The 24,630-nt window shown below is 43.4% G+C and overlaps 1 protein-coding gene across 3 annotated transcripts in view; it reads right to left on the reverse strand.

Moving 5' to 3' along the window:
- NYAP2 (neuronal tyrosine-phosphorylated phosphoinositide-3-kinase adaptor 2) overlaps positions 1-21,810 on the reverse strand; it is a 197,485-nt gene extending 175,675 nt beyond the window's left edge. For 2 of the 3 annotated variants that reach the window (XM_056850018.1, XM_056850016.1), the window contains exons 1-2: positions 20,886-21,810; positions 14,729-14,968 (exon numbers count right to left, since the gene is read on the reverse strand). In XM_056850018.1, coding sequence (XP_056705996.1) covers positions 14,729-14,934 — 206 coding nt within the window. In that variant the 5' untranslated portion in view covers positions 14,935-14,968; positions 20,886-21,810. The remainder of the gene's footprint in view (positions 1-14,728; positions 14,969-20,885) is intronic. The other variant, XM_056850017.1, reaches the window with a different exon arrangement.
- Positions 21,811-24,630: the final 2,820 nt, after the last annotated feature.

Genomic DNA, 24,630 nt, shown 5'->3' on the forward strand with positions numbered 1-24,630 from the left:
TTGAGTGACAGGAGGTTCGAAAAGAAAGAACCTTAAGAATTCTATAAGTGGCAGTTGAGAGAGACCATTAGAACCTGACAGTTGATATCTGACTGTTGAAGCTGACGGTTGAGGCTGGCAGCTGGAGTTAGAAGATCGCATTAATTTAGGATCAAGAAGGATCTTGTGTGTGAGGGGACTGATTTGTGTGTCCTTCCATAAGGGAAACAACTCTTAAGAAACAAGAGTGATCTCTAACCAGTTCTAAGGGAAATAGCCCTAAGTTAAGGGGGTTGTCCCTAACCAGTCTTAAGGAGTAAAAATGGGGGAAACTATGTATTTGTTCCTAACTCCTCCAATTTAAGAACTATTGTTTCAAGAAACTTATGTTTATTCAAATAAGAAGTGACTACTGAATGAATTATATCTCTGCACATATCCAAAGTATCAGCACCTGTCAGTGAAAGACATAAGCTACATCCTGATTACAAAATTATTGTTTGTCAGTATCTCAAGTTCCTCATCCCTTCTGTATATTGCCTCCCCTTTTGCTTTTTGCTACACAAAGTGCTATCCGTTATACTTAAGCTGTTTCATTCGTAAGATGTGTACCCTGGCAGCAAGGTAAGTATTGTCCTACTAGGAACTGGGCTATAGCAAGAGAATGATTCATAACAGGTAGCAATAATGTGTATTCATGGCTGGTCCATAGTGTATTTTTAGCCAGTGACTGAAAGGTGAAACATTCCTTTGCAATACTCAGGGCTACTTGGCAGTTATATTGTATTCCAGAGACAGGTGCGGAAAAACTGCAAAACTTCTTATCAGTTCATATGCACTTTAGAAATGAAACAACCCAGTGATGCTGCATGAGGAAAAGAGATTGGATGGCTTCATCATACCATCATATGATGTATCTATTACTGATGCATCGTGTACAACTTCCTGAACTACAAAGATTGGTGGGACAGAATATCTGCATATTCCCATTTATAGCAAACACCCTGCACATATTAAGTTATCACATCAAGGAGAGTACTTTGACCTCAAATGCTATGCTACCCCACAGAATTCATCTGAATAAAGTCACTCTTTCAATAGGTAATTTGTGATTATATTACCTGTTCACTTTATTTTAAGTATTATGGTTAACCAATATTGTTAGGATTCCTTGTGTTGCCTCTAAATTTCAGATTTATTTTTCGATGCCCAAAGAGGATAGTTATAGTGAAATTATTACCATTGCAGCTTTTCACTGTTCATTGCATATGGGTAGCCATATGGATGCAAGCATTTGGAAAGAGGATTTGTCAGCTAGAGCGTTTCAATTATTTATAAATACACTGTAATACATTTGGAGGGTATCTGTATAGCAACTGTTTTGTTGCCAATGGGTAGAAAAGCTGTAAATGGCCTTCTGTCTGGGATAACCTGCCTAGACAAGGTCATGAGATAATGGCATGTGCATCACGGTATTTACTTTATGTACAATGGAGTCACTATGTCATATATCAGGAAAGAAACTACCATTTCGATTTGCGTCATGATTGCATGACATGCTAGCTCCATAAGCACAAATCCTTTGATTAAGGCCAGCTATCAGTTCAGTCCTGTAAAATAATCACATTCCAGGAGAAGGCTAGGGCCCTTAAAGCAACAAGCTAAAGAAAATGCACATCACAACCCCATCTGGGTTTTCCTGCATGCCACCTAACTCTTTACTGTCTAAATGTTGACATGATAATTACCTCAGGATGTATTCTCAGACTCACAAGCATAGGAGGCTTGGAATGAGTTTGCCCCACTATGGCGCAATCCCTTTGTTAAAGATTGCTATCCAGCTTTATGGATTATGATGAAATAATCTAAAAGTACATTGGACCAACACCATCACCCCCCACCCCCCACGTCTTTCTATTATATTCCTTGTCAGTTTTTGACTTGGTCAAGGTGCTCAGTTCAGTGTCCTGATTTGACTTGACACCCCACTGCAAAGCCACAAATTATGACAATAAATGGATCACAAGATTTATTGTCCTGGAGGTCTGACCTAAGACATGTTCTAATTGACAAAGCATGAATTCTATAGCATATGCGAAATGCGAACTTCACTGAACACAGTCTTAGCCAGGGCTGATTTTTAAAAAAAAATGTATCAGTATACTATGAATGTTTTTTTTGTTTATTTGTTTCTAGCATCTTCATGATATTTGTCCTTATCTCCTAAATAAAGACAACAGTCACCAAAGCATAGGTTAACTATGACTTATTAAAACATCTGAACTGTGCATTATGAAAACTCAATCAGTTCATGCAGCATACCTGAGAGGTTTTCCAACTGGGTTTGCCAACATTTGGGCAACCCACCCTGGCTCAAACCTCCATACAGCCAAAAGCCACACCTTGCTTTTCATGGCCTACAGAAAATTGTGCAGAGAAATAGGGCTGTTGAAAAAAAGAATTCGGTAAAATTCGGACTCGGCAAAATTCAGCCTGTTTTTATTCAGGAAATGCCAAAGTCCAAACTCCCCCTATTTGGATTCGTGGAATTCGGCATGAAATTTGGCGTTCCCGAATAAATTCAGCCGAATAAAGCCATTTAAAGCACATTCACGGCTTTCCGTGGCTCTGGGGGGGGGCATTTTTTAAGGAAGAGGTCCCAAACTTTCAGGGTAGCTTGGAGGGACCCTACTTGCAAGAACCCCCAAGTTTGGTGAAGATTGGGTCTGGGGGTTCCAAGTTATGGGGTATGGAAGGGGTCCCCCCATCCGCCCATTGGAATGAATGGGAGCAGGCAATCCTTAATGTGCATCTAGAGAGCGGCAAATCCAAGGCAAAACCTCCCATTGTTTCTCATTGGCTATTTATACATGGGAGGTTTTGCTTTGGATTTGCTGCTCTCTAGATGCACATTTCCCCCATCTGAATTTTCAAAACTCTGCAGGGGGGCTTATTGTTGAGATCTGGAAATTTGGATGGGGGAAATGTGCATCTAGAGAGTGGCAAATCCAAGGCAAAACCTCCCATTGTTTCTCGTTGGCTATTTATGTAAGAGAGGTTTTGCTTTGGATTTTCCGCTTTCTAGATGCACATTTTCCCCAGCCAAATTCTCAAAACTCTGCAAGGGGGCTTATTGTTGAGATTTGAAAATTTGGATGGGGAAAATGTGCATCTAGAGAGCAGTAAATCCAAGGCAAAACCTCCCGTTGTTGCGGACTGATAAAAGGCAGCGTTGTTTACAATTCGTTCCACTTTATCTTGGGAACAAAGTCCCACCGCAGCTCTTACTTCCGAGTAAGCAGGCTGGAGGATCAGGACTGCCTGCCCTTTCCTCTACATTTCGCTTCCTCCTGTCACCGCTTCTTCAGCCCTGGGGCACCCAAGAACAACAAAGACCAGTGGGGGGAGTTGAGGGAGGAGACAACGTGGCTGAGCTGTCACTGTCAGGGGAAAGGAGAAATCCTGAGCAGGGACACCCATGGGGGGGCGGGGAGGGGGGAATAAGCAGGATGCTGCATTGTACGGCACACAACACCACTGGCACATACACACATGCATGCCCGCTACACCCCATTCCCTCCCCCCCATCGTGCAAAAGAAGGCAAAAGCTCGGATTCAATGGACACGGCCCACAGAGACAATTAACCCTCCCCAAGCAGAACAGCCCTCCGCCCCTGCAACAAGAAGATGCAAATTCCAAACGAAGGAGAATGGGGCAGCCAGAGAGAGAGACTCACCAACCCACACTGACCTCCAGTCGAAGGTGGCAACCAGTAAAAACAGCAAAAAACACATTAGCGCAGAGGCAATCAACCCCCCAAGCAGAACAGCCCCCCCCTGCACGACAAGAAGACACAAATTCCAAATGAAGGAGAACAACAAGGCAGCCAGAGAGAGACTCACTGACCCACACTGACCTCCAGACGAAGGTGGCAACCAGTGAAAACAGCAAAAAAAAAAAAAAAACCAGCGCAGAGGCAATCAACCCCCCCAGCAGAACAGCCCCCCCTTTGGCTCCCCCCCTACAGAATCCCTCCCACATACACACACACAGGGAAAAAGTTATAGAGAAAAGCCCCAAAATGGGTCAAACTATGGATGTCTTCTCTTCCAGCAGAGCAGGGGTCAGGAGGAGTAATCCAATCTGATTCCAGCAAGCAGCAGCAGGTCAGCTTAGCTCAGGATCTCTCACGATCAGCACAGGAGCAGCAGCAATGGAAGGAATACAGACTCACACACACAGACTCTCTGGCCATTTATGCACAGGAGGTTTTGCCTTGGATTTGCCGCTCTCTAGATGCACATTTTCCCCGTCCAAATTCTCAAAACTCTGCATGGGAGCTTATTGTTGAGTTTTGAGAATTTGGATGGGGAAAATGTGCATCTAGAGAGCGGCAAATCCAAAGCAAAACCTCCCATGCATAAATGGCCTCTCTCTCTCTCCCCTCCCCCAGCCGCACAGCAACCCGGGACCACGCACATGCACCCACCACATGTGGATATCTCTCTCTCTCACACACACACACTCTCCCCCCCGGGCTGCGCAGCAACCCAGGACCACGCATACGCATCACCCTTATGGGGATCTCTCTCACACACAGAGAGACACTCTCTCTTTCTCTCCCTGGGCCCTGCAGTGGCCGGGCTCACGCACTCATCCGCGAATGATTGGCCAGAAGAAGACCCAGCTTGGCCACCTATTGGCTGTGGGAGAATGCTGATTTGGGGTCCCCAAGTTCGGCTCGTCGTCGTCCCCTTTTTTTACTTTGGTTCTATCCGAACTAGAAACCACCGAATCGGGGAAAATTCGGCTGTTTTTCAGTTCGGATGGAACCAAATCGACAGCCCTACAGAGAAATACTGTCCATCAACCCCTTCAACCTCAGACTGTGCATGTAAGAGATCAACAGGTGATGTGCATTATCAAGAACTTTACTGTCCTTCAGTGTTACTCCTCTGAAGATGCCTGCCACAGCTGCTGGCGAAACGTCAGGAAAGAAAATACCAAGACCACTAGGGCTGTCAAAAAAAAAAATTCAGTACAGTTCGGATTCGGCCGAATTTGGCCCTTTTGGGTTCGGTACGTGCCGAAGTCCGAACTCCCCCACTTCGGATCCCTTCAATTCGGCGGGAATTCAAAGTTCGGAAACAAATTCGGCCGAATAAAGCCATTAAAAACACAACCGCGCCTTTCCGCGGCTCGGGGGGGCATTTTTGGGCTTAGAGGTCCCAAACATTTGGCAGGGCTTCAAAGGACGTTTATTGAAAGACTCCCCAAGTTTTGTAAAGATTGGGTCAGGGGGGGTTGAGATATGGGCCCTGAAAGGGGTCCCCCCCACCCTTAATGTGCATCTCTCAGCAGAGCTTGCCGCCCACGCACAAAACTCCCAGCCCCGACAACAGCGGAGAAATTAGCAAAACAACTGCAAACACAACCTTGTTAAACAACACCTTTGCAACACACAACTGAAACCTCCCCCCTCAAACCAGGGAGCGAGAGACTCGAGGGGGGACACACACCCCAGGCAGAACCGACAAAAGCCCCCTTTGGCTTCCCCCCCACCCACAGAAACTGCTCCCTCCCCACACACACACAGACTCTGCTTTCCCCCCACACACACACACATACAAAGGAGAAAAATTATAGATTAAAGCCCCCAAAGGGGTCTTACTGTGGCTGTCTTCTGTTCCATCAAGAGGGGCTGAAGAGAGGACTTGTAAATAATCCAAGATGATTCCAATTAGGCATGGAACGTTTTGCTCTGGAGAAGATGCACAGGATCGGATCCATTCATCCCAATAGGGAAAAGGGGAAAGGGGAAAGCCCATATCTCGGGACCCCCTGACCCAATGTTCACAAAACTTGGGGGGTATCTTAAGAACACTGGTCTGAAACTCCGCTCAAAGTTTGGGATCTGCACCCCCAAAAATGCGCCCCCTGCAGCCATGGAAAGAGAAAAAGGGGGGAGGCGATATTTCTGCCCCCACTGAACCCATCTTTACAAAACTTGGGTAGTATCTTAAGAATAATTCACTGAAGCTATGCTAAAAGTTTGGGGGCTATATCCCCAAAAAAGCGCCCCCTGCAGCCACATAAATGGAAAAAAAGGGGAGGGAAAAGGGGGAGAGCCCATATCTCGAGACCCCCTGACCCAATGTTTACAAAACTTGGGGGGTATCTTAAGAACACTGGTCTGAAACTCCTCTCAAAGTTTGGGATCTGTACCCCCAAAAATGCGCCCCCTGCAGCCATGGAAAGAAAAAGGGGGGAGCCCATATCTCGGGACTCCCTGACCCAATGTTCACAAAACTTGGGGGGTATCTTAAGAACACTGGTCTGAAACTCTGCTCAAAGTTTGGGATCTGCACCCCCAAAAATGCGCCCCCTGCAGCCATGGAAAGAGAAAAGGGGGGAGGCGATATTTCTGCCCCCACTGAACCCCATCTTTACAAAACTTGGGTAGTATCTTAAGAATAATTCACTGAAGCTATGCTAAAGGTTTGGGGGCTATATCCCCCCCCAAAAAAGCGCCCCCTGCAGCCACATAAATGGAAAAGGGGGGGAGGGAAAAGGGGGAGAGCCCATATCTCGAGACCCCCTGACCCAATGTTTACAAAACTTGGGGGGTATCTTAATAACACTGGTCTGAAACTCCGCTCAAAGTTTGGGATCTGTACCCCCAAAAATGCGCCCCCTGCAGCCATGGAAAGAAAAAGGGGGAGCCCATATCTTAGGACTCCCTGACCCAATGTTTACAAAACTTGGGGGGTACCTTAAGAAGCTTCATCTGAAGTTCCAGTGAAAGTTTTGTGTCTGTACCCCAAAAAATGCGCCCCCTGCAGCCACAGAAAGGAGCAAATGTGCACAAGCACCCCCCCACACACACACAAGGATTTCGCTCTCTCTCTCTCTCCCTGGCCGGGCCGCACATCAGCTGATTCCTCCAGTACTCAATCCTGACTGATTGGCCAGAAGAAGACCCAGCTTGCCCACCGATTGGCCGGGGGAGGAGAATGCTGCTTACTGACGGTTATGCTGCTTACTGACCGCCGAATTGGCCGAATTTATTCGCGAACTCCCGAACTCGCTGAATTCGGCCCCCCCGGTTGCCCGCCAGTTTTGAGTTCGGATCCGTCCGAACAGAAAAGCACCGAATCAGGGGAAATTCGGTTGATTTTCAGTTCGGGCCGAACTGAATTGACAGCCCTAAAGACCATGGTTACACAGGCCGGATAACCTACAAGAACCAATGAACTCTGACCATGAAAGCCTTCGACAAGACTATGGGGGATTTCAGAAAGGGGAAAGAGGAAATAGTGGAGGAGGGGGAAATAATATTTTCCTGACCCCAAATTGCTCCGTAGGGTACTCTTTGCCCCATTGGGGAAGTACAGGTGTACCCCATCAGCTCATGTGGAGCCTCACCCAGTAAGGCACATAGCAGCTCCCCAAGGCTGTTTCAGGATGGGAAAACAGAGCAAGGGGAGATTACAGCCTCCTCTCCTCTTATGCTACAGTCCTGATCCCAAGTAGGGCCTAGTCATGCCTTCGATTAAGTTCCCAGCGCAATAACATATTTGATTGTGAAGATTCTGGGGAAACATAACATGCAGTACTATTTGTTGTGTATGGTTTCTTGACATCAATGGGATTTACTTCCAAATAAAATATATTTGGGGGTGTATTGTTATTCCAAATTTATGGTGTTGTTTGGGTTTTTCACCTGCTAAGGCAGGATCTTAACTAACAGCAAATAAATTATATGTCAACAGCCCTTGGTATTTGAAGTATCAAAGAGACTCAACTACCTCTAAATTCCTTTAGTCTTTCTAAATTTTTACATCTCTCCTCTGTCATTTCCTTCTCTCTCTTTTTCTATTTTTCTATCTATACACAAATGCTAATGTAAAAGGGAATGAAAGCAGCTTCCCCCTCCGCACCCCCCCAGAAGTAAGACATGCTCTTACACTTGCCGATGGGTTGGTCTTCGATGTTTGGCTTGCCATGAATAATGAGAGGTTGAGATGACAGCTGTTCATTACAATTACTTCTTCCGTACAAGAGCTTAACTCTGCTAGTGCCCGGCTGGCCCATTTCTGTTAGCTCTAGCACAGGATGAAAACTGCTGCCAAGCTCCTCCTCCTTTACAACATCTGTCTACTTATTCCCAGCAATGAGCAAAAACAAAGCTGCACATGGTGTCATTGCAATGCTACAAACAGGACAACATTCTTTGCGGCTACATTCCTTTTCTTTTTCCATTCAGGCGCTCTCTAAATGGTAATGCATAAACATTCATTAACGAGCATTCTCCCTCCCTCCCTATTAGGGACATGCACCTAACAAAAATGGATTTTCTGGAGGGGTGGAGGAGTTATTTTTCAACCAAATTGCACCAACTTTGCAGTAGAGCTGCTGGTGCCTGACTGTTAAATAATCCTCAACAATCAAGGGAATTAGAACAAAAAGGTTCAATTCTATGAGTTCCTGAACAAGGTGTTCCCAGCAATATTCCATTTTTTCCTATGGGGGGGGGTCTATTCTTTCTGCAGGACAAAGAATAGCCAGTGACACAACAGCAAGCAAAGCAACCACTGGCCAAATGCCTCTCAAAACAGGCAGAAACAACGCGCCCAAAGAAACAATGCAGAACCAGGGAGTCCCAGCAGAAGTGTGGGACAATGTGACAAGCCTAACACAACAAAGGAACAACCTGAGAATCTACCCCAATGTCAAACCAGAGAATCCTCCAAGCCAAACATAATAGGAACTCTGTTGTAAGCTCAGCAAATGTAAAATTAGACAATCCAAGCCACTGTACAACCCAATAATTTAGGGTTATGTTAAACCAGAGAATCCACTGCAAATCACAAACCCGACACAAACCAACTGGAGCAAAGAACACAATGTTGCAAGACCAACAAAACCAATTTCAAAGGACAGAATCAAAGCCAGTACAATAGGGTAAACTGATACCAAGTCCTGGGAAGACACAGACACACAGTTAACTTAAAGAAAAAACAGTGCTGGGAAACTTAAAATGCTGGCTCCCGATACTTTACTCCCGAATATTTCTGGGATTGTTTGGAACCCATCTCCCAGTATCTAGAAGCTAAAATGGTCAAACTGAGGCTATCATACTTTGATCACATTATGAGAAGACAAGACTCCCTGGAAAAGACAGTAATGCTAGAAAATGTTGTAGGCAGAAGGAAAAGATGAAAGCCCAATGTGAGATGGATTGACGTAATCAAGAAAGCCATGGCCTTCAGTTTGCAAGACCTGAACAAAGCTGTTAATGATAGGACATTTTCAACCCATTCTTGAGCTTTTGGTGGCCAGAGGCGGCATGGCTGTGGCATGGCCGCTGCTGTGGTGCTTCCAAAGCCGTTTCACGGCTGCCAAAAAAAAGGAAAAAAGCCTTTTGGAGGCTTTTTTTGTAAAAATGGCCCTTTTTGCCCCATAGAGAACAGCAATGTTGTGCCTGCTAAAAAGCAGTTGCAGCAACGCCATTCTCAGCACTGGCGTTCTGGGCCAAATGGGGACAGGAAGCTGCCTATAGGCAGCTCCACCCCCGGCACACCCAGGGGATTCCAGAACGCCGCCCCTCGGGATGCCAGCATGGGCCTTTACACCAGTGGGACGCTGGCGGAAGACCCGGCTGGCATCCCAGGGCAGCGCTGCCGCACCTTCCCACCAGCGTTGGGGCCACTCACAATGGTGTAAGTAGCCCGGGCGCTAACATGGGGGCGCCCAACAGCGGCGCAGCCCCTTCTTGGCCTCTTGAGGACTTTCATCCTCAGAAGTCAGGAATGGGCTGTTTGGAGGTCATTAATCCAGAGGGTTGCCATAAGTTGGAAGCAACTTGACAACACTTCACACACACACATACATTTCCTGGTATCTCGAAAAATCCCAGATACCATCTGGAGACCTGAATATATCCAGAAAATATCAATAAGGTATTTTCTTTTGGATATATATTCAGACTGGGTATATCCAAGTGCACATCCGCACTGGCTATGTGATAACACATACCCCCATAATGAACTCATTTAGATTTTTGTTGTTGTTGATGTCTCAATTAAATTATCCAAATACGGTAAGTAGGCCGCACAGCTGGCTACTGTGAGGGGAGTTTTTGCAGTCAGGCATTTTTACAGTTGTGCATTTTAAAATGTTATTACCAGCTGTTTTAAAAATAGAACAACGTACAGGATGAACATGGCAAAGTTGAGTGACATATGAAGTTCACTGTCTGAATGTCTGCTTCAGCTACAAATATTCTGGCAGGCAAAGCTCTAGCACCATGAGTGCCCGCAGGTAAGCCAAAAATACCCAATGTCATTACTGCATTGTGAACTGATGCAGCTGCTCTGACATTAATATCCAGAAGTAAAGCCCCCAGCAATTGTTGTACTATGATATATTAACAGTAGGCAATATACATAACTCAAAACTAGCAATGAACGCATTTCCAGTAATAATTGAAACAGTTTCTTGTTCCATAGAAAATTTGGGACTGCAAATGATGATGAAATAAACACTGCTAATTAAAAAAAACCCAGTGAAATGTTCAGACACAGAAAAGCTTTAAAAAGACAACATTATTTTATTGGGTTTTCTCTTAATCACCATATGAATCGGATATTCTTTGCATGAATGCTGAGTGCTAGACTAAAATTAGGTCAGCAAGAAACAAAGACTTAACTGTATGCAGAGGATAGATATCTTAATACTAGCTTACTGGGAAAGATTTCTTCTCAGGTGTGTTTTCCCCCTTAGAATTAGCCTCTTGTAATAATCTGTGTTGCCATAAATTGTGTCCTGCCAAAAGTATTGTTAATACCATTGTCATTCATCAATGCATTACTTTTCCTTCCACTCCTGAAATGTTTTAGGGCACATTGTGCAGTGCAAGGATGTGCTGTATGCGCTTCTTCTTGTATGCTTGTGTTAAGTGACATCACCATTTTAATAACTGTTTAGAAATAACTACTGCACAATTCTGAAAAGCAGTACCTTTCTGAAAGCAAATTTATGCTGCGGTCTTATGCATAGGCATGTATCATAGTGAAATAATAACCTGAAATAGCCACCTTGAGATTTTTAGGAAAAATCCAGGCTAACTGTTCTAAATAAATAAAAGAAAGAAATTGATAAAATAAGCTTCCTGGGCAAGATGGCAGCCCAGTGTGCTCTTTTTATACAACATTAGCAGAGCAACTGTGTGAAAATATGCCAGCTCCTATACCCAGGACACCATCAGCTCCTCATAAAACACTTCCATATTGGAATTCCAAAGGTCTACTGTCAACTACAGCCAAACACGTAATCTCAGTAGGGAAAGCAAATCAGTGTTCATTTAGCAAACCAGTGTCATTTAACTATGCTCAGAACAATCTAATTTCTTCAGTGCTAATTCTTCCAGAGGGCCCCGTCTCATTAGTGTTTTGTGACAAAAATAAACAGGAGTCTTGTGGCATCTTCAAGACCAGAAAGTGTTTGCCCCAGCATTAGCTTTCGAGGGGGCTATCGTTCACAAACATTTTGATGGAAATTTAAAAAAAAATCCTTGTTAAGAAGTTAAGAAGAGTCTTGCTGGACCAGACCAAGGCAGTGTCCTCTTTCACACAAGGGCCAACAAGTTCCCCTGGGGTGCCAGCAAACTGAGCATGGAGGACAAGGCCTTCCTAACATTGGTGTTGAGAAGTTATTTGTGTGTGTGTAAAGTGCCGTCAAGTCGCAGCCGACTTTTGGCAACCCCTTTTTTGGGGGGGAAGGGGTTCATGGCAAGAGACTAACAGAGGTGGTTTGCCAGTGCCTTCCTCTGCACAGCAACCCTGGTATTCCTTGGTGGTCTCCCATCCAAATACTAACCAGGGCCGACCCTGCTTAGCTTCTGAGATCTGACGAGATCAGGCTAGCCTGGGCCATCTAGGTCAGGGCTAAGAGGTTATTTACTACCCCTTAATGTGGAGGTTAGTTTTTAAAGGGTCACAAGACCCCTACTTCATTTCTTCCAGCTACACTTCACCAGACAAAAGAGATATGGCTCCAACCAGACTACACAAACCTCCCTACATCCACTTACCAGTTGTGAAAATGCGGTAAAGCAAGCCACCCACCCTCCTAACTGACGGAGTTATTCATACGTGCTTGACCATCACTCGATAGCTTATCACTCATAATATAAAAAAGCTGACTGTCCCCATTGAAAGGTATATTGTTTAAAGTAATGCAACATGAAGTGGTGTGAAATGTCTGTAATATATATGAAGTCTGATGGCTCTCTCAGCTTCAGCTCAGCATGGATGTTTCAGTCATTGAGCCACATACAGAACATGTACATTTTGCCACCCAACAAACACATCAAGAAAAAATATTTTGCTTCTTCTAAGCAAAAAAAGAGGAGGGAAATGCCAGAAAACCTCCTGTACATTATACGTTCTTCCTCTCCTCTGCTGCCAAAGCACCCAACTAACCAACCACGCACACACACACACACACACACACACACACACAAACGGCTGCTGCATAGGGAGCAATGATGCTGGTGTACCAGACAGGACCGTCTGGAGATTAATAGATAGTCTGTTCACTGTTTTGTTCCTAATCTATCAAGCACTCAAAACCATGTCCTGTATATAATTAAAACTAGGCTCTCCAATGTGCTTGGAAAGAATAGACTTCTTCCCAGGCCAGTCCAAATAAATGCAATACCCTCCGTTATTAAAACATTCTAGATCAAACAGAGACAAACTTCTTTAGCACTGAAGACCATGTTGGAACTATGTTACAAGTGTGATTGCTGTGCCTGATTTGCATGTAAAATAAGCATAATCTGTATATCATTCACATGTACCTCGGAGAATGAGCCACAGCTGGGGAACATAATTAGATCTATTATTCAATATTCTTATTCTGAAAACTGTTTAGCTCAAATATGAAAAAAATGAGTTGATTCTTGGCATGTGTTGGGGAGGAATAGACAAAGTTCATACCCTTAGTGCTCTCAATCATTGGCTTTTATGGCAAATGACGACTTTATTTATGTATAGTGTTCATTGTTCACTGCATGTTTGAATCACTAGATTGATACTAAAACTGGAATTCTATTGTTCTAAGAATATCCCCACATTTTAGAAACATTATTAGTGGGAAAGCCACAGGAAAAAAACTCCAGTGAACTGAGGACCTTCTGCATGCAAAGCATTTGCTCTCCCGTTGAGGCACAGCTGTTCCCTCTCCATGTAAAGGATCTCAGGGAGTTGATGTTGAAAAGAACTTTCTTGGCCCAAGAGCCAATGCTAGTCAAAATGGGTGGTGCCAAAACAGATGTATCCGTGAAGCTATAGTTAGTGGAATGGATCTATGGGATCCAATCCCTTGTGTGACGTGGCTCTTAAGCAATCAAGTGTACATGCCTTGCCTATATGAAAAATGTGAACCTTGCTTTAAAAGTTGCTGGCCCGGACTAGCCCAGTTTTGTCAGATCTCAGAAGCTAAGCAGTATCAACCCTGATTAGTACTTGGATGGGATGACCACCGAGGAAGTCGAGGGTTGCTAAGCAGAGGCAGGCAATTGCAAACCACCTCTGTTCGTCTCTTGCCTTGAAAAGCCTATGGGGGTCACCATGAGTTGGCTGCAACCTGACAGCACTTTTCACCCAAATTAGATGAACACAATCCCAGCCACGTCATCATTCATGACTCTCCAATGGAAACATAAATTTTAAAAAATCCCGAATTGTATTTTGTTATAAAAATCTTGTTATGAAGAATAAACACTTTTCATTTAAAATACTTGATAGTATACAAATGTTCAGCCCTCCCATCCAGAAATACACTTTCTGTGCAATCCCACATTCATTTGATCAACAACAACAACAACAAAAGTCTCAATGTGGCATTTACATGCAAGCCTTCACTGTAAAGTTCACCAGTGCAGATTACACCACCAGTGAAGCAAACCACTGCTCACTTTCCAAAGTAACTTGCATTTTCAGTAGTGGGGAACTGCAGCACCAAAAGCTACCAAGAAACCATTTAGGTATAACATATTTACTTGGGGTTTTTTTGAGTCATGACCGAACCCTTCAATCCTTGATGGAGACCAGCCCTTGAAAACCAGGCTTCTCTGATGGTGCCTATGACAGATGTAATTGGAAAAAACAAGCTCTCTGTAAGCGCCAACAAAGTTCTCAGAGCCAGTGATAAAATCACCTGTCTACATGTGAGATTCTGGGTTGCAGCTGAATCCTTGTCAGTCCACTGGCAAGTGAGGGACCTGTGTTTAGGCTGTGGTGTTTATTTATTAACTTCATTTATACTCCACCTCTCCCCCCAGTGTGGTCCCAACACTGCTTACATCATTCTTTTCTCCTCCATTTTGGCCTGTTCTTTCATGGGGCCAGGAAGTGAGAAGACAGAGTGCCTTCCTTCCATGTTGCCTGATGGACTGGCCAAATCTACCTATATGCCAGGAACAGGTCTTGCTGTTCTCTGCAGTTGCACTGTTCACTATCTGCACTTCTAGCGGTCAAGCCAGTCTATGAGTTCATCTGTCACATTGGCCTACTTGCTCTCTTGAAATCCAATGTTAGTCAATTGACAAGACATATCAAGGTACCAGGCAGACCTGGCCTTTTCATCTTTAACCAACCATGCAGACTGTGTGTCTACGGAAGATTCCTAACAGGCCTATTTCCCCTTGACCAATTATTCCTACTGGTTAAATATTGTTACCGTTTTATTGCTTCTTCTTGTTTCCGGCGTTTTTCGTTCTTTTCTTTCAAGTATGCCAGGTTTGTTTCATTCCTCATGCGATCGTTCTCTCGAGCAATGTCGGACGCGTTCTGTATCACCAAGCCATCGTAGGCCTTCATGCCCATATCTTCAATATACTGGAGAAAAGTGTCCAAAGTGACCTCCTCCTGATTAGAACTCATCATCTTGTGGAAAATAATAAACAGAGGCAAACACTTCCTGTGAGATGACAGAACACAAAAAACAAGCCCAGAAAAATAAATTGCTTTCTGCTTGCTAGGTTTTTTTTTTTTTGAGTAAGTAAGTAAGAAAGAAAGAGTACATCGACAGTTTGGAAATGTGACTGAATTTATAGCACGTGGAGCTCTTTTGTTTCCTTTAGCACATTAAATTTTGTAAGACACCCTTTCTATGGTTTTATAGAAATATCAATGTATGGATCTTGGCTGCTGTCCAGTGATGTGTGCACATCCGATCCATACATGCATCCAAGTGTATTAGATTATCCTTATTCCAACAGTTTCCCAAGCCAAATGCATCAACCTCTGAACGCTCCCTTGAGTGCTAATCCATATATTAACTGGTGCAATGTTCTACCAGCAGACGGTTTAGGGCCAAACCACACTTTCGGGTTTTTAACAAGTTGGGTCCAGGTTCCATGGATGCAGCTTAGGTTCCCTACACCTGCAGAGCAGTTACAGGGAATGACTTTTTAAAAATAAGGGGGAGCCCAAATGGGCTCAGAATCCCACCATGAGGGGAGAAAGGGCTCCTGCCTTCCACCTCAAGCCATTTCCCATGTGGAAACAGTTCTGGGGAGAAGTTATTCCCCCATTGTTGCTGCTCCACAATCACAGAATATTCCACATAGAGCAGCAGAGAAGAGGACAAAAAGGAGGAGGAAGAAGAGGAAGAATTGGTTTTTAAATGCCAACTGCCATATGCCGACTTGCCCCAGCACTGTTTCTGTGCAGGGAAAACTCTTGGAGGGAATGCTGGAGCCCTTTCTCCTCCCATAGCAATTTCCCAGGACCATTTGGACACTCCTTATTTTTTTCAAAGCCGTTCCCTGCAGCTGCTGTGTAACTGAGGGAACCCAGCTCATTAAAAATCCAAACATGTAGTTTGGCCCTTAAAGAGCTATGGTGCATGCGTTAATTGAGTCCATTGGAATAGAAAAGTTTACTAAATTGAAATGGATCATTGATTGGTCCTGACTATCCATGAGCAAATGGGATAGTGAGTCAAGAGCATAGTTTTAAATTATAGCCTTATATTGCAATGAGAGCTGATAGAAGGTGTATGAGCTAATTTTTAAACCAATTGATATGTACATAGATTGTTTTTCATAGGTCTGGGTTTTTCCCCCCAGACTGAAAGTACTAGTGGGTCCGCCCAATGAGAAATATTTACAGTTCCCCATAAGGCCTATTATTTTCTAAAGAATGCTTTTTGAGTCTTACAGCCTTACACAATTCAATTAAACTGAAGTACCTGGATTTAAGTCAATTGGGATTAAATCAAGTAACACCCACATCTGTCAGTTTAAGTGGGCTGATTGGTCTCTTGGAACCAGTTTGAGGAAACGCGCTTTGGATGAACATCAGTGAGCCTGATGACAAATAAATAAATAATGTGCTGTTGATGGAGGCTAAACATAAATATAATGAACTTTTTGTAACTACAAGGGTCCCTCGGAGTCACTTTGGTTCTTCAACATCTACAATGTCCAAGTATCCACACCTCTAATAAAGCATATTATTATTATACAGGGCATTTATATCACACACAGTATTCACTGTGCTTCTCAGTCATCCTTTTCCAGGTATTTCATAACCCTGAAGATTGGGTTGGCGTTATCATCCCCATATTACTGGCAGAAACTGAAAGAATAACAATTTGATAAAAGCAACATTCATGCCAGAGGTGAGCTCTGAAGCAGGTGTTCCTGGTTCACCAGTTTCAGAGCAATCCTAAGCAGACTGACATCTTTCTAAGGCAATTTAAGTCATTGCATTAATGCTTAGGATCTGCTTTGGCTGTCGGACTGTTAGCCTCTGCACTACACTAGCTCCCTCCAGTATAATGGATGAGACAAAGTCTATAATAATTTGATCGTTGGTTTGGTCATTTGAGGTTCAGTTGTGTTGGTTTTGTAATTACTATTGGATATATTAGATTTCTTAAAATATATGTTGTAATAGAAAGTTAAAAGGAATAGGTAGCAGGTCATGTGAAAGGCCCTATCTGAGAATCTGGGGAGCCAGTCAAAGGAGACAGTAATGGCCTTGATAGACCAAGGGGCTGACTCACTATATGGCAGCTTCATGTGTACATGTGAAGAAGAAGAGTTGGTTTTTATATGCTGACTTTAACTACCACTTTAGGGAGACTCAAACCGGCTTACAAGCACCTTCTATTCACCTCCCCACAACAGATACCCTGTGAGATAGGTGGGGCTGAGAGAGCTCTAACAGAGTTGTGACTTGCCCAAGGTCACCCAGCTGGCTTCGTGTGCAGGAGTGGGGAAACAAATCCAGTTCACCAGATTAGCCTCCGCTGCTCATGTGGAGGAGCTGAGAATCAAACCCGGTTCTCCAGATCAGAGTCCACCACTCCAAACCACTGCACCATGCTGGCTGCAGAAGAGCTGGCATGGCGAAGTGGTTAAGAGCGGCAGACTCTAATCTGGAGAACTGGGTTGGATTCCTCACTCTTCCACATGAAGCCTGCTGGGTGACCTTGGGCCAGTCACAGTTCTCTCAGAAGTCTCTCAGTCCTACCTACCTCACAAGGTGCCTGTTGTGGGGAGAGGAAGGGATTGTGGTTTTAAGGTGCTTTGAGAGTTTTTAAGGTAAAGAAAAGCAGGGTATAAAAATGAACTTCTTCTTCAGAAACCAGAATAAAAAGATGGAACACTGCATGGTTCAATTACATTCTCTGTGCAGTTTGACTGATTGTCTGGGGAAGGGTCTGATTATTTCTGTAGTCACTTAAGGTTATTAGGGTTTGTTTTTTAAAGTATACCATGGTATAAAATGCTCACCACCTTCTTTTCATCTCCCAGCCAGAACGCAGATGCCGTTGCAGGACAGCATAAAGTATTTTATAGTGCAATCCTATGCCAAGTTACTCCAGTCTAAAGCCATTCAAACCAAAGGGTTTAGACTGGAGTAACTCTGGATAGGATTGCACTGATACAATCAGCCAGTCCAGTCATTTGTCAGCAGGGAAGAAATGAAGCTCACCAGAGAATATTTTATTTTTAACATTTGCTGTTCCTGCCTGTTTATCATGAGGTCAAGCAGTTCAGTGAATAATATTTTTCCCTGTGAGTGTTTCCATGACTAACTCCAATATCATTATAACAATTCATGTGCAATTTCTGTAAACATGAATAAATAATTGAGTGAGTTTGCAACCCGGCAATGAGGCAATCAAGCCTCTCTGCCTTTTGAAAATGTGTTCCTGATATGATGAACAACTTGTAAAATTCAAATGGAAAGGCCATCTAAGTAAAGTAAAAAATGAATACAAAGGAGCATCAAGTAAATGTTTGGGCCACAATCCAGCTAGGCCTATCCCCAGCTAGAGGAAAAATTATGCACATACATGTAAATAGGTGCTGTATGTACCTTTTCTGACCTCATCCGGCAGTGTGCTCCTCTGTACATGTAGTTTTAATCTCGACATGATGTGGGAGTAGGGAGGAGGGCTGATTTAGTTCCCTTCTCCCACTTGCCCTTCCACCAAGCAGATGGCCGGAGTTTTGTTGACATTAACATATGATGCTGGCTTATGTTGAGTCAGACCATTGGTCCATGTTCCTTAGCATTGTGAATGACAGCAGCTGTCCATAGTCTCTGGCAGAGTAAGACCTTTCCTAACAGCTACTACCCAAGATGCTAGGGATTGACATTGGGATGTTCACAGGGAAAGCAAGTGTTCCAGCACTGAACTATAGTTCACCCGCTATGATCCCACTGGGGTTATGACATGCTATTTCACATGTTTACAAGTACATTGGGGTGTTCAGTTCTGATCTAGCATGTGTAAGATGTTCCTGTATTTAAATACCCATTTGTTTCAATGGTTGGGGAAATTCTTCACAAGCAGAGGGATATGACCCACTTAGTCCTGACTGAAATAGTTGGAGGAGCCGGTTAGAAGTAGGAGTCCAGTATGCATCAGAGCTCATGAGTATACAAAGAGCCTCTGGGATTCGACTGCACTCGGTAAAGTGGTTACCGTCCTAAAGATTGCCTGGTATGCTTTGCTGAATGTGTAGATTGAGCTAATGTACACGGGCAAATCGCAATAGGTTAGCAGCTCCCTGCAAATTTCCTGTTGATTTTTACAAGTGCAAAAAGAGGAGTTCCTCTTATTTTTCCAGTTTGCACTTTAAAGTAAAACAAAAACAAAAACAACACAGGAAGCCTCTTTACACAAACTGCTTGCCATATGCATTTGTTAAACTGCAAGAGTTTACCGTCCTGCAATTTCCATGTGCAATTCCACCCATATTAAAAGACATACTGGGCGCTGGGGCGGGGGGGAGGTTGAAAAGAGGATAGTTGTTATAACGGAGACCTTTCCTATGTGATATAAATGGCACATTTCCAATTGGTTTTAATGGCTACACATCATATTTGAAAGCGCTGCTTGCTCTTTTCTCAGATAGATGGAAGAATGTAAAGTGGAGAGCCACATAGTTCACGTGATACAATCCCAGCCTTCCAAGAACTGGAGAACCATTTCTGTTGTGTCTCTCACCTCTGCGTGTTTACTTGCACGTGCATTTCTAAGTCTGACAATTAGAGCAGCAAAGTACAATACCTTAACCATAGATGTCAACTATCATTCCAATATGAGTGTTCAAACTCCCCTTTCATATCATGCTGCACTGCCTGAATTGTTTACAAGACAGTAAGCGCAAAGAGACCAGGCCACATTCCATTTCCTACAGACTGCTGACCACAGCACTGTTGCCAATGACCTAATGGCATCAGTGTATTTGTAGCGGCCGCGGGGGGGAGGGTTCCCCTTCTGGAAAGTTTCTGCCATTTATGGCTTTCAGAAGATAAATTATTTCTCTGATAGCCATTTTGTCTGTGATGCTCTCTTATAAGACGTCTGGCTCCTGCCTTGTTAATTTTTAACCTTGTTTTTTTTTTTAAAGGGCATGTCTTCCAATTCCACATGCTTGTTCCTCATGGGAGCCAGGAATTAGACTTCGGCAATTGGATGCCTTTGTTGTAAGTGGAAATCATGTGTGCCAACTCAAACAAGATACATCTTGAAAGCAGTGAAAGCATAAAAATAACTCCTTCTGAGGGATGAGAAATATCCTGCATTCCTCAGGAAAAAAAGTTTCCCTACATCTTTCAAGGTGTACCTTTCTACAATCGTTCTTTCTGAATGGAAAGGCTTCACAACCCTTGTGAATTTGGGTTGGCCTGAATTCCAAGTACTGTTGGCTGTTTACTTGGGAATAAGAAGTCACTTTTGTTATGGAGCTCTTTAACCATGTGATTTGCTCCCAAATATGCAATTTCCTAACATGCAAGTAACATGTAACTGGCTTCCTCTTCTACTTCTTATAATTAGGAGATTACAATTATCCCTACCCTACCGGAGCAACCTGCATTTTAACTTGGAAGAAAGCATTTTACTTGAGAATATGTTTCCCTTGTTCTTAAAGGTATGGGGAAGGGAATAAAATGGAGATCTTTTGCCTAAAGAGAAACATATTTAAAGTGTTGTGAAATATTAATGGGGTGGCATGTCTGATAAGTAACTAACATCGCTGTTAGGTTTCTATCAATTAATATGTCAGAAAAATAGAAAGGAGTCTTTTAATAATTTAGTGTTGCTTTTACAAATGAAAACTCCAGGCACCAAATGTTCCTATTATCAGTCAACCTTATGTATACAAGAGCATAAAATAATTCCAAATACATTACAGTATTATTTGGTTTAGCAGCGCTTTGATTAATGTTTCCAAAACCAGACAAAGTTCCTAGTTAGGTATTTCTGGGTTGTAAATCATGCCATTTTTTTTGCACACATGCCTTCTGATAAACACTGTATTGCATTAGCATGCTTAGATTTTTTTTAAAAAATAACATGTACGTACCAAAATTAAAGTCCTCCGGGGACCGCTAAGTGCAACAATTAAAGGTGACTTTTGTCTGTAAAAGCCCTTTCCTGTAGGTTATCTCAGTGCAGTCTGAAGGAATATTTCAGCACCATACAAAACAGATTTTGCAGATTGGCTCAGGTTTTATTTTTTCTTCTATTAAAGTGCTTGAGATCTTCTTGGCAAAGATGTCCAGATTGTAGAATTCTACATCTCTAGTAGTCAGTGGTGTTTGTTGTATTAAAAAGAGAGCGATCTTCTCGGTCTAGGATTAAAATTGCCTTTTAAAGTTTGAGTTTCCAAAATGCAGCAGGGCAAAGGATGGGACCAGGCATCTTAAATCCACATGCAGAGAACGGAGAGCTAAGGTATCAGGGGGGCACCAACAGGACCCTGCTTTGAAGTCCAACAGAAAAGAAATGGGAGGATTTTTTTTGTATCCACTTCACCACACAGAAGATTACAGCACCAACATATGCGATGATACAAAGGTGACTGAGGTGCCTCATTGGAGTGGACGCTGCGAAGACCAAAAGAAAGGAAAAGAAGGGACAGAACACATCCTATTCAAATGGCTTCTTGCGGCAGAAAAGGATGCTCTCGGTCGCTCTCATTGCCACCTAAACACTGAAGATCTGAAACAGTCTCTCTCTGTCTCTGCGTCTCTCCCTGTGACTACAGGCAGTCTTTCTCTCTCGCTCCCTCTCCCTCTCTGTTGGTTGATGCTGTTGTTGATTAATCAGGGATTCTCAAACAAAGAGCGAGCCTACCTTCGGCTATCAGCAGTAATCTGGTGCGCCTCTTTTTCGGCAATCCTCTTGCATTCAGCAGCCGAGCAGCCAGCATTCTAGCACCTTGGACAGTTCCCGCTCGCTTAGGCCCATGGAGGGGGGGGCGGGTCGAAGAGAAAGGAGGCAAAGGAAGAAGTGAAGAAATGACAAGAGACCGGAAAGCAGCAGCCTTCGACTTCAGCTTGCAGTCCCCAGGGGCGCAGCTGCTCATTAAAGCCTCCTATCTAGGCAACAGATTCTCTCTCTTTTATCTTCGATGCACTGAAGTCTGATTAGCAAAATAATCCAGTTTGGGGGTGGGGGTGGTGGGGAGAGATCTGAACAAATATCATGCTATACCTAATTCAGTTCCTCTAGGTAGGGCAGGATATGAAGCAATTCTCTCCCGTTCTTCTCCCACCCCTAAAAATTTTTTTTCCTCCACAGAGAAACGGGCAAGTTAACCTTTAGCCCATGTTATGACTCCAGGAAATGAGCAGCCACTTAGAGGGAGCATCTAAGTCTCAGTTTGATACCTCATATTGATGTATCGTTTGCACTCACCCTGGCAGTAAAAGCTGTGCGAGGCTCACAATTACTGCTGACGCAGATTAGGCTCTGCTGCTTGGGGGAAGGTGGGAGGAGCTTCTTAACCTCATCAAAACAACCTCCCACCACCTGCTCCCACTGCATGAGAACAGACCTCCCCTGCTTGGCACGAATAACCATCTAATGTGTGATTTGTAAGGCAGGGATGTGTCGACCAGAGCACCGATCCACGGTAGAAATATCTGGAGTGCATCAGTGCAGTTCTCTCCTTAGAATGGCAAAGTTCATCTCTTTATAGTAATATTCAGTCACTGTTTACTAATTCATTGACTGGGAAAAACAGACAAGTCATCCAATCCAAATTCCTGCTGCAAGCGTGCAGATCGCATCTACTACAGAGCTTCTGCCATTCAGACTGTGCATCCACAAGACAATGTACTATGAGGAGGGAGTGGGTGCATGGTAGCAAATGCCTACAACTTCAGAGATGCAAGCAAGCAAGCCAAGTCATATTGCAGGGAAAGGCAAAAACAACAACAACAAACAAACAAAATCAAAAACCCCAAACCCAATAACTCTGAGCTACAGACGAATCCTGATCCAATCCACAGGGAAATTACTAACCCATTTGCTGCTGCTACTACTACTATAATAACACACATTTATATCTCACCCACCTTCCAAGGAGCTGTAGATGGATGGGATCCCATTTCGTCCTTACAACAACCCTCTGAAAGAGTGTTACTGGTCCAAAGTTACACAGTAAACTACATGAACCCAAGCCAAAGTCAACCCTCCAAGCATTATGCTATCATCACTCTCAATATATGGCAGTTAGTAAGCCCCAGGGAGATGACCATTTATCGAGCATTCCCAAAAAAAGATTTCTTAAGTGGGCCAGACAACCCATCTTAGCTGAGCCAATACCTAGTGATTCAGGAAAGAGGGGTATCTCATTGATAATTAGTCTGATCCAGCTAGTGTCCATTTATATGCACAGAACAGTCTTTTGTAGGTACCCTTCATTGAACTGAAATGGAGAAGTCTGTGATAACACCATACATAACAGTCTTGGTAGTCTTCAAAAATATAAGTATGGTAATTGATAAAGTTTTATATTGGAAATGGGTGGATCTCCTAACCTATCCTACCACTTAACTGGTTCAGACCTATCCTCTACCTCAGAAGTCTTCCTTCAACAAGTGGCTCTGCGTGGTGTAGCCAGCATGGTGTAGTGGTTAAGAGTGGCAGACTCTAATCTGGAGAACTGGGTTTGATTCCCTGCTCTTCCAGGCAAAGCCTGCTGGGTGACCTTGGGCTAGTCACAGTTCTCTCAGAACTCTCTCTGCCCCCCTTACCTCACAAGATGCCTGTTGGGGGGGGGGAAGGCAAGGCAATTGTACGCCACTTTGAGACTACTTAAGGTAGAGAATGAAAATGTCATAGAAGCAGCAGAATCTCCAAAATGACTTCATTCAACAGGAGGCCCCTATCAGATGCATCTAAATGTTAATACATATCATGCTTAGATTTTTATAAGCAACCCAACTAGCCAGAGTGCTGTGCCTGAATTTAAATTATGCTCTATTTATGGCTTTCCTTGTGCTATTGGCATCAGTCTCCAATCCTATTCAGAACTCTGATCATGCTTAGCAAATTACATAGCTCAGTGAAAGCCCTAATGATAACACCGTTGTGCAGCAAACAACAGCGCAGGATGCTCTGGAATTATAGGAAGAAACACGGACAACAGTGGTGGGGAAAATCTTTACATTCTGAGGTCAGAAAGAAGGTAGCGACCATCATCTGAACATGGAACCTCCTCTGGTATTTGGCTTTAAACATCTCTGGGTCAAGTTTCCTCTCAGATATTTCAGTCTATTTCTCTTTCTTTTTCTGAGGCAGCTTATTAAGATACTGGGGCTGAAATAGTATTACTATAGATTGTATTATCTACTTACAGTTGCATTCTGCTAAATACAATTAGAATAGACAGAAAACTTATGGAAGGGTAGTAGATTTTGTTCTTCAAACCCATTCATGTAAATGGTTAATACATAATCTAGTCAGCAATATTAGTTTGAATTATGACTGGACAAAGAATACATGCTGGCAAATATCACCTTTTACTGCTGATAAGAAATACCCTGGTTACACAGTCCTACAAAATATATACCACTTATGCTGCAGTACAAACTGTAATACAACCAAATAGCATATCATACCAAGGAAGGGAGTTATATACAACAAAGGAAAATCCTCATTAACAAGTATATAAATATATCTTTTACTTATAATAAACTTTTTCTTCATACTACAGACATCATTTCATCAGGTAAAGTAGAAAAGGCATGTAACCACATCAAGCTGCTGATTTATACACAAATCAGGCAGTACTTCACCAGAAAAGTATGAAGAAAAAG

The sequence above is a fragment of the Euleptes europaea genome, chromosome 5, assembly GCF_029931775.1.
Source record: "Euleptes europaea isolate rEulEur1 chromosome 5, rEulEur1.hap1, whole genome shotgun sequence".
NCBI classification, from domain to species: domain Eukaryota; kingdom Metazoa; phylum Chordata; class Lepidosauria; order Squamata; family Sphaerodactylidae; genus Euleptes; species Euleptes europaea.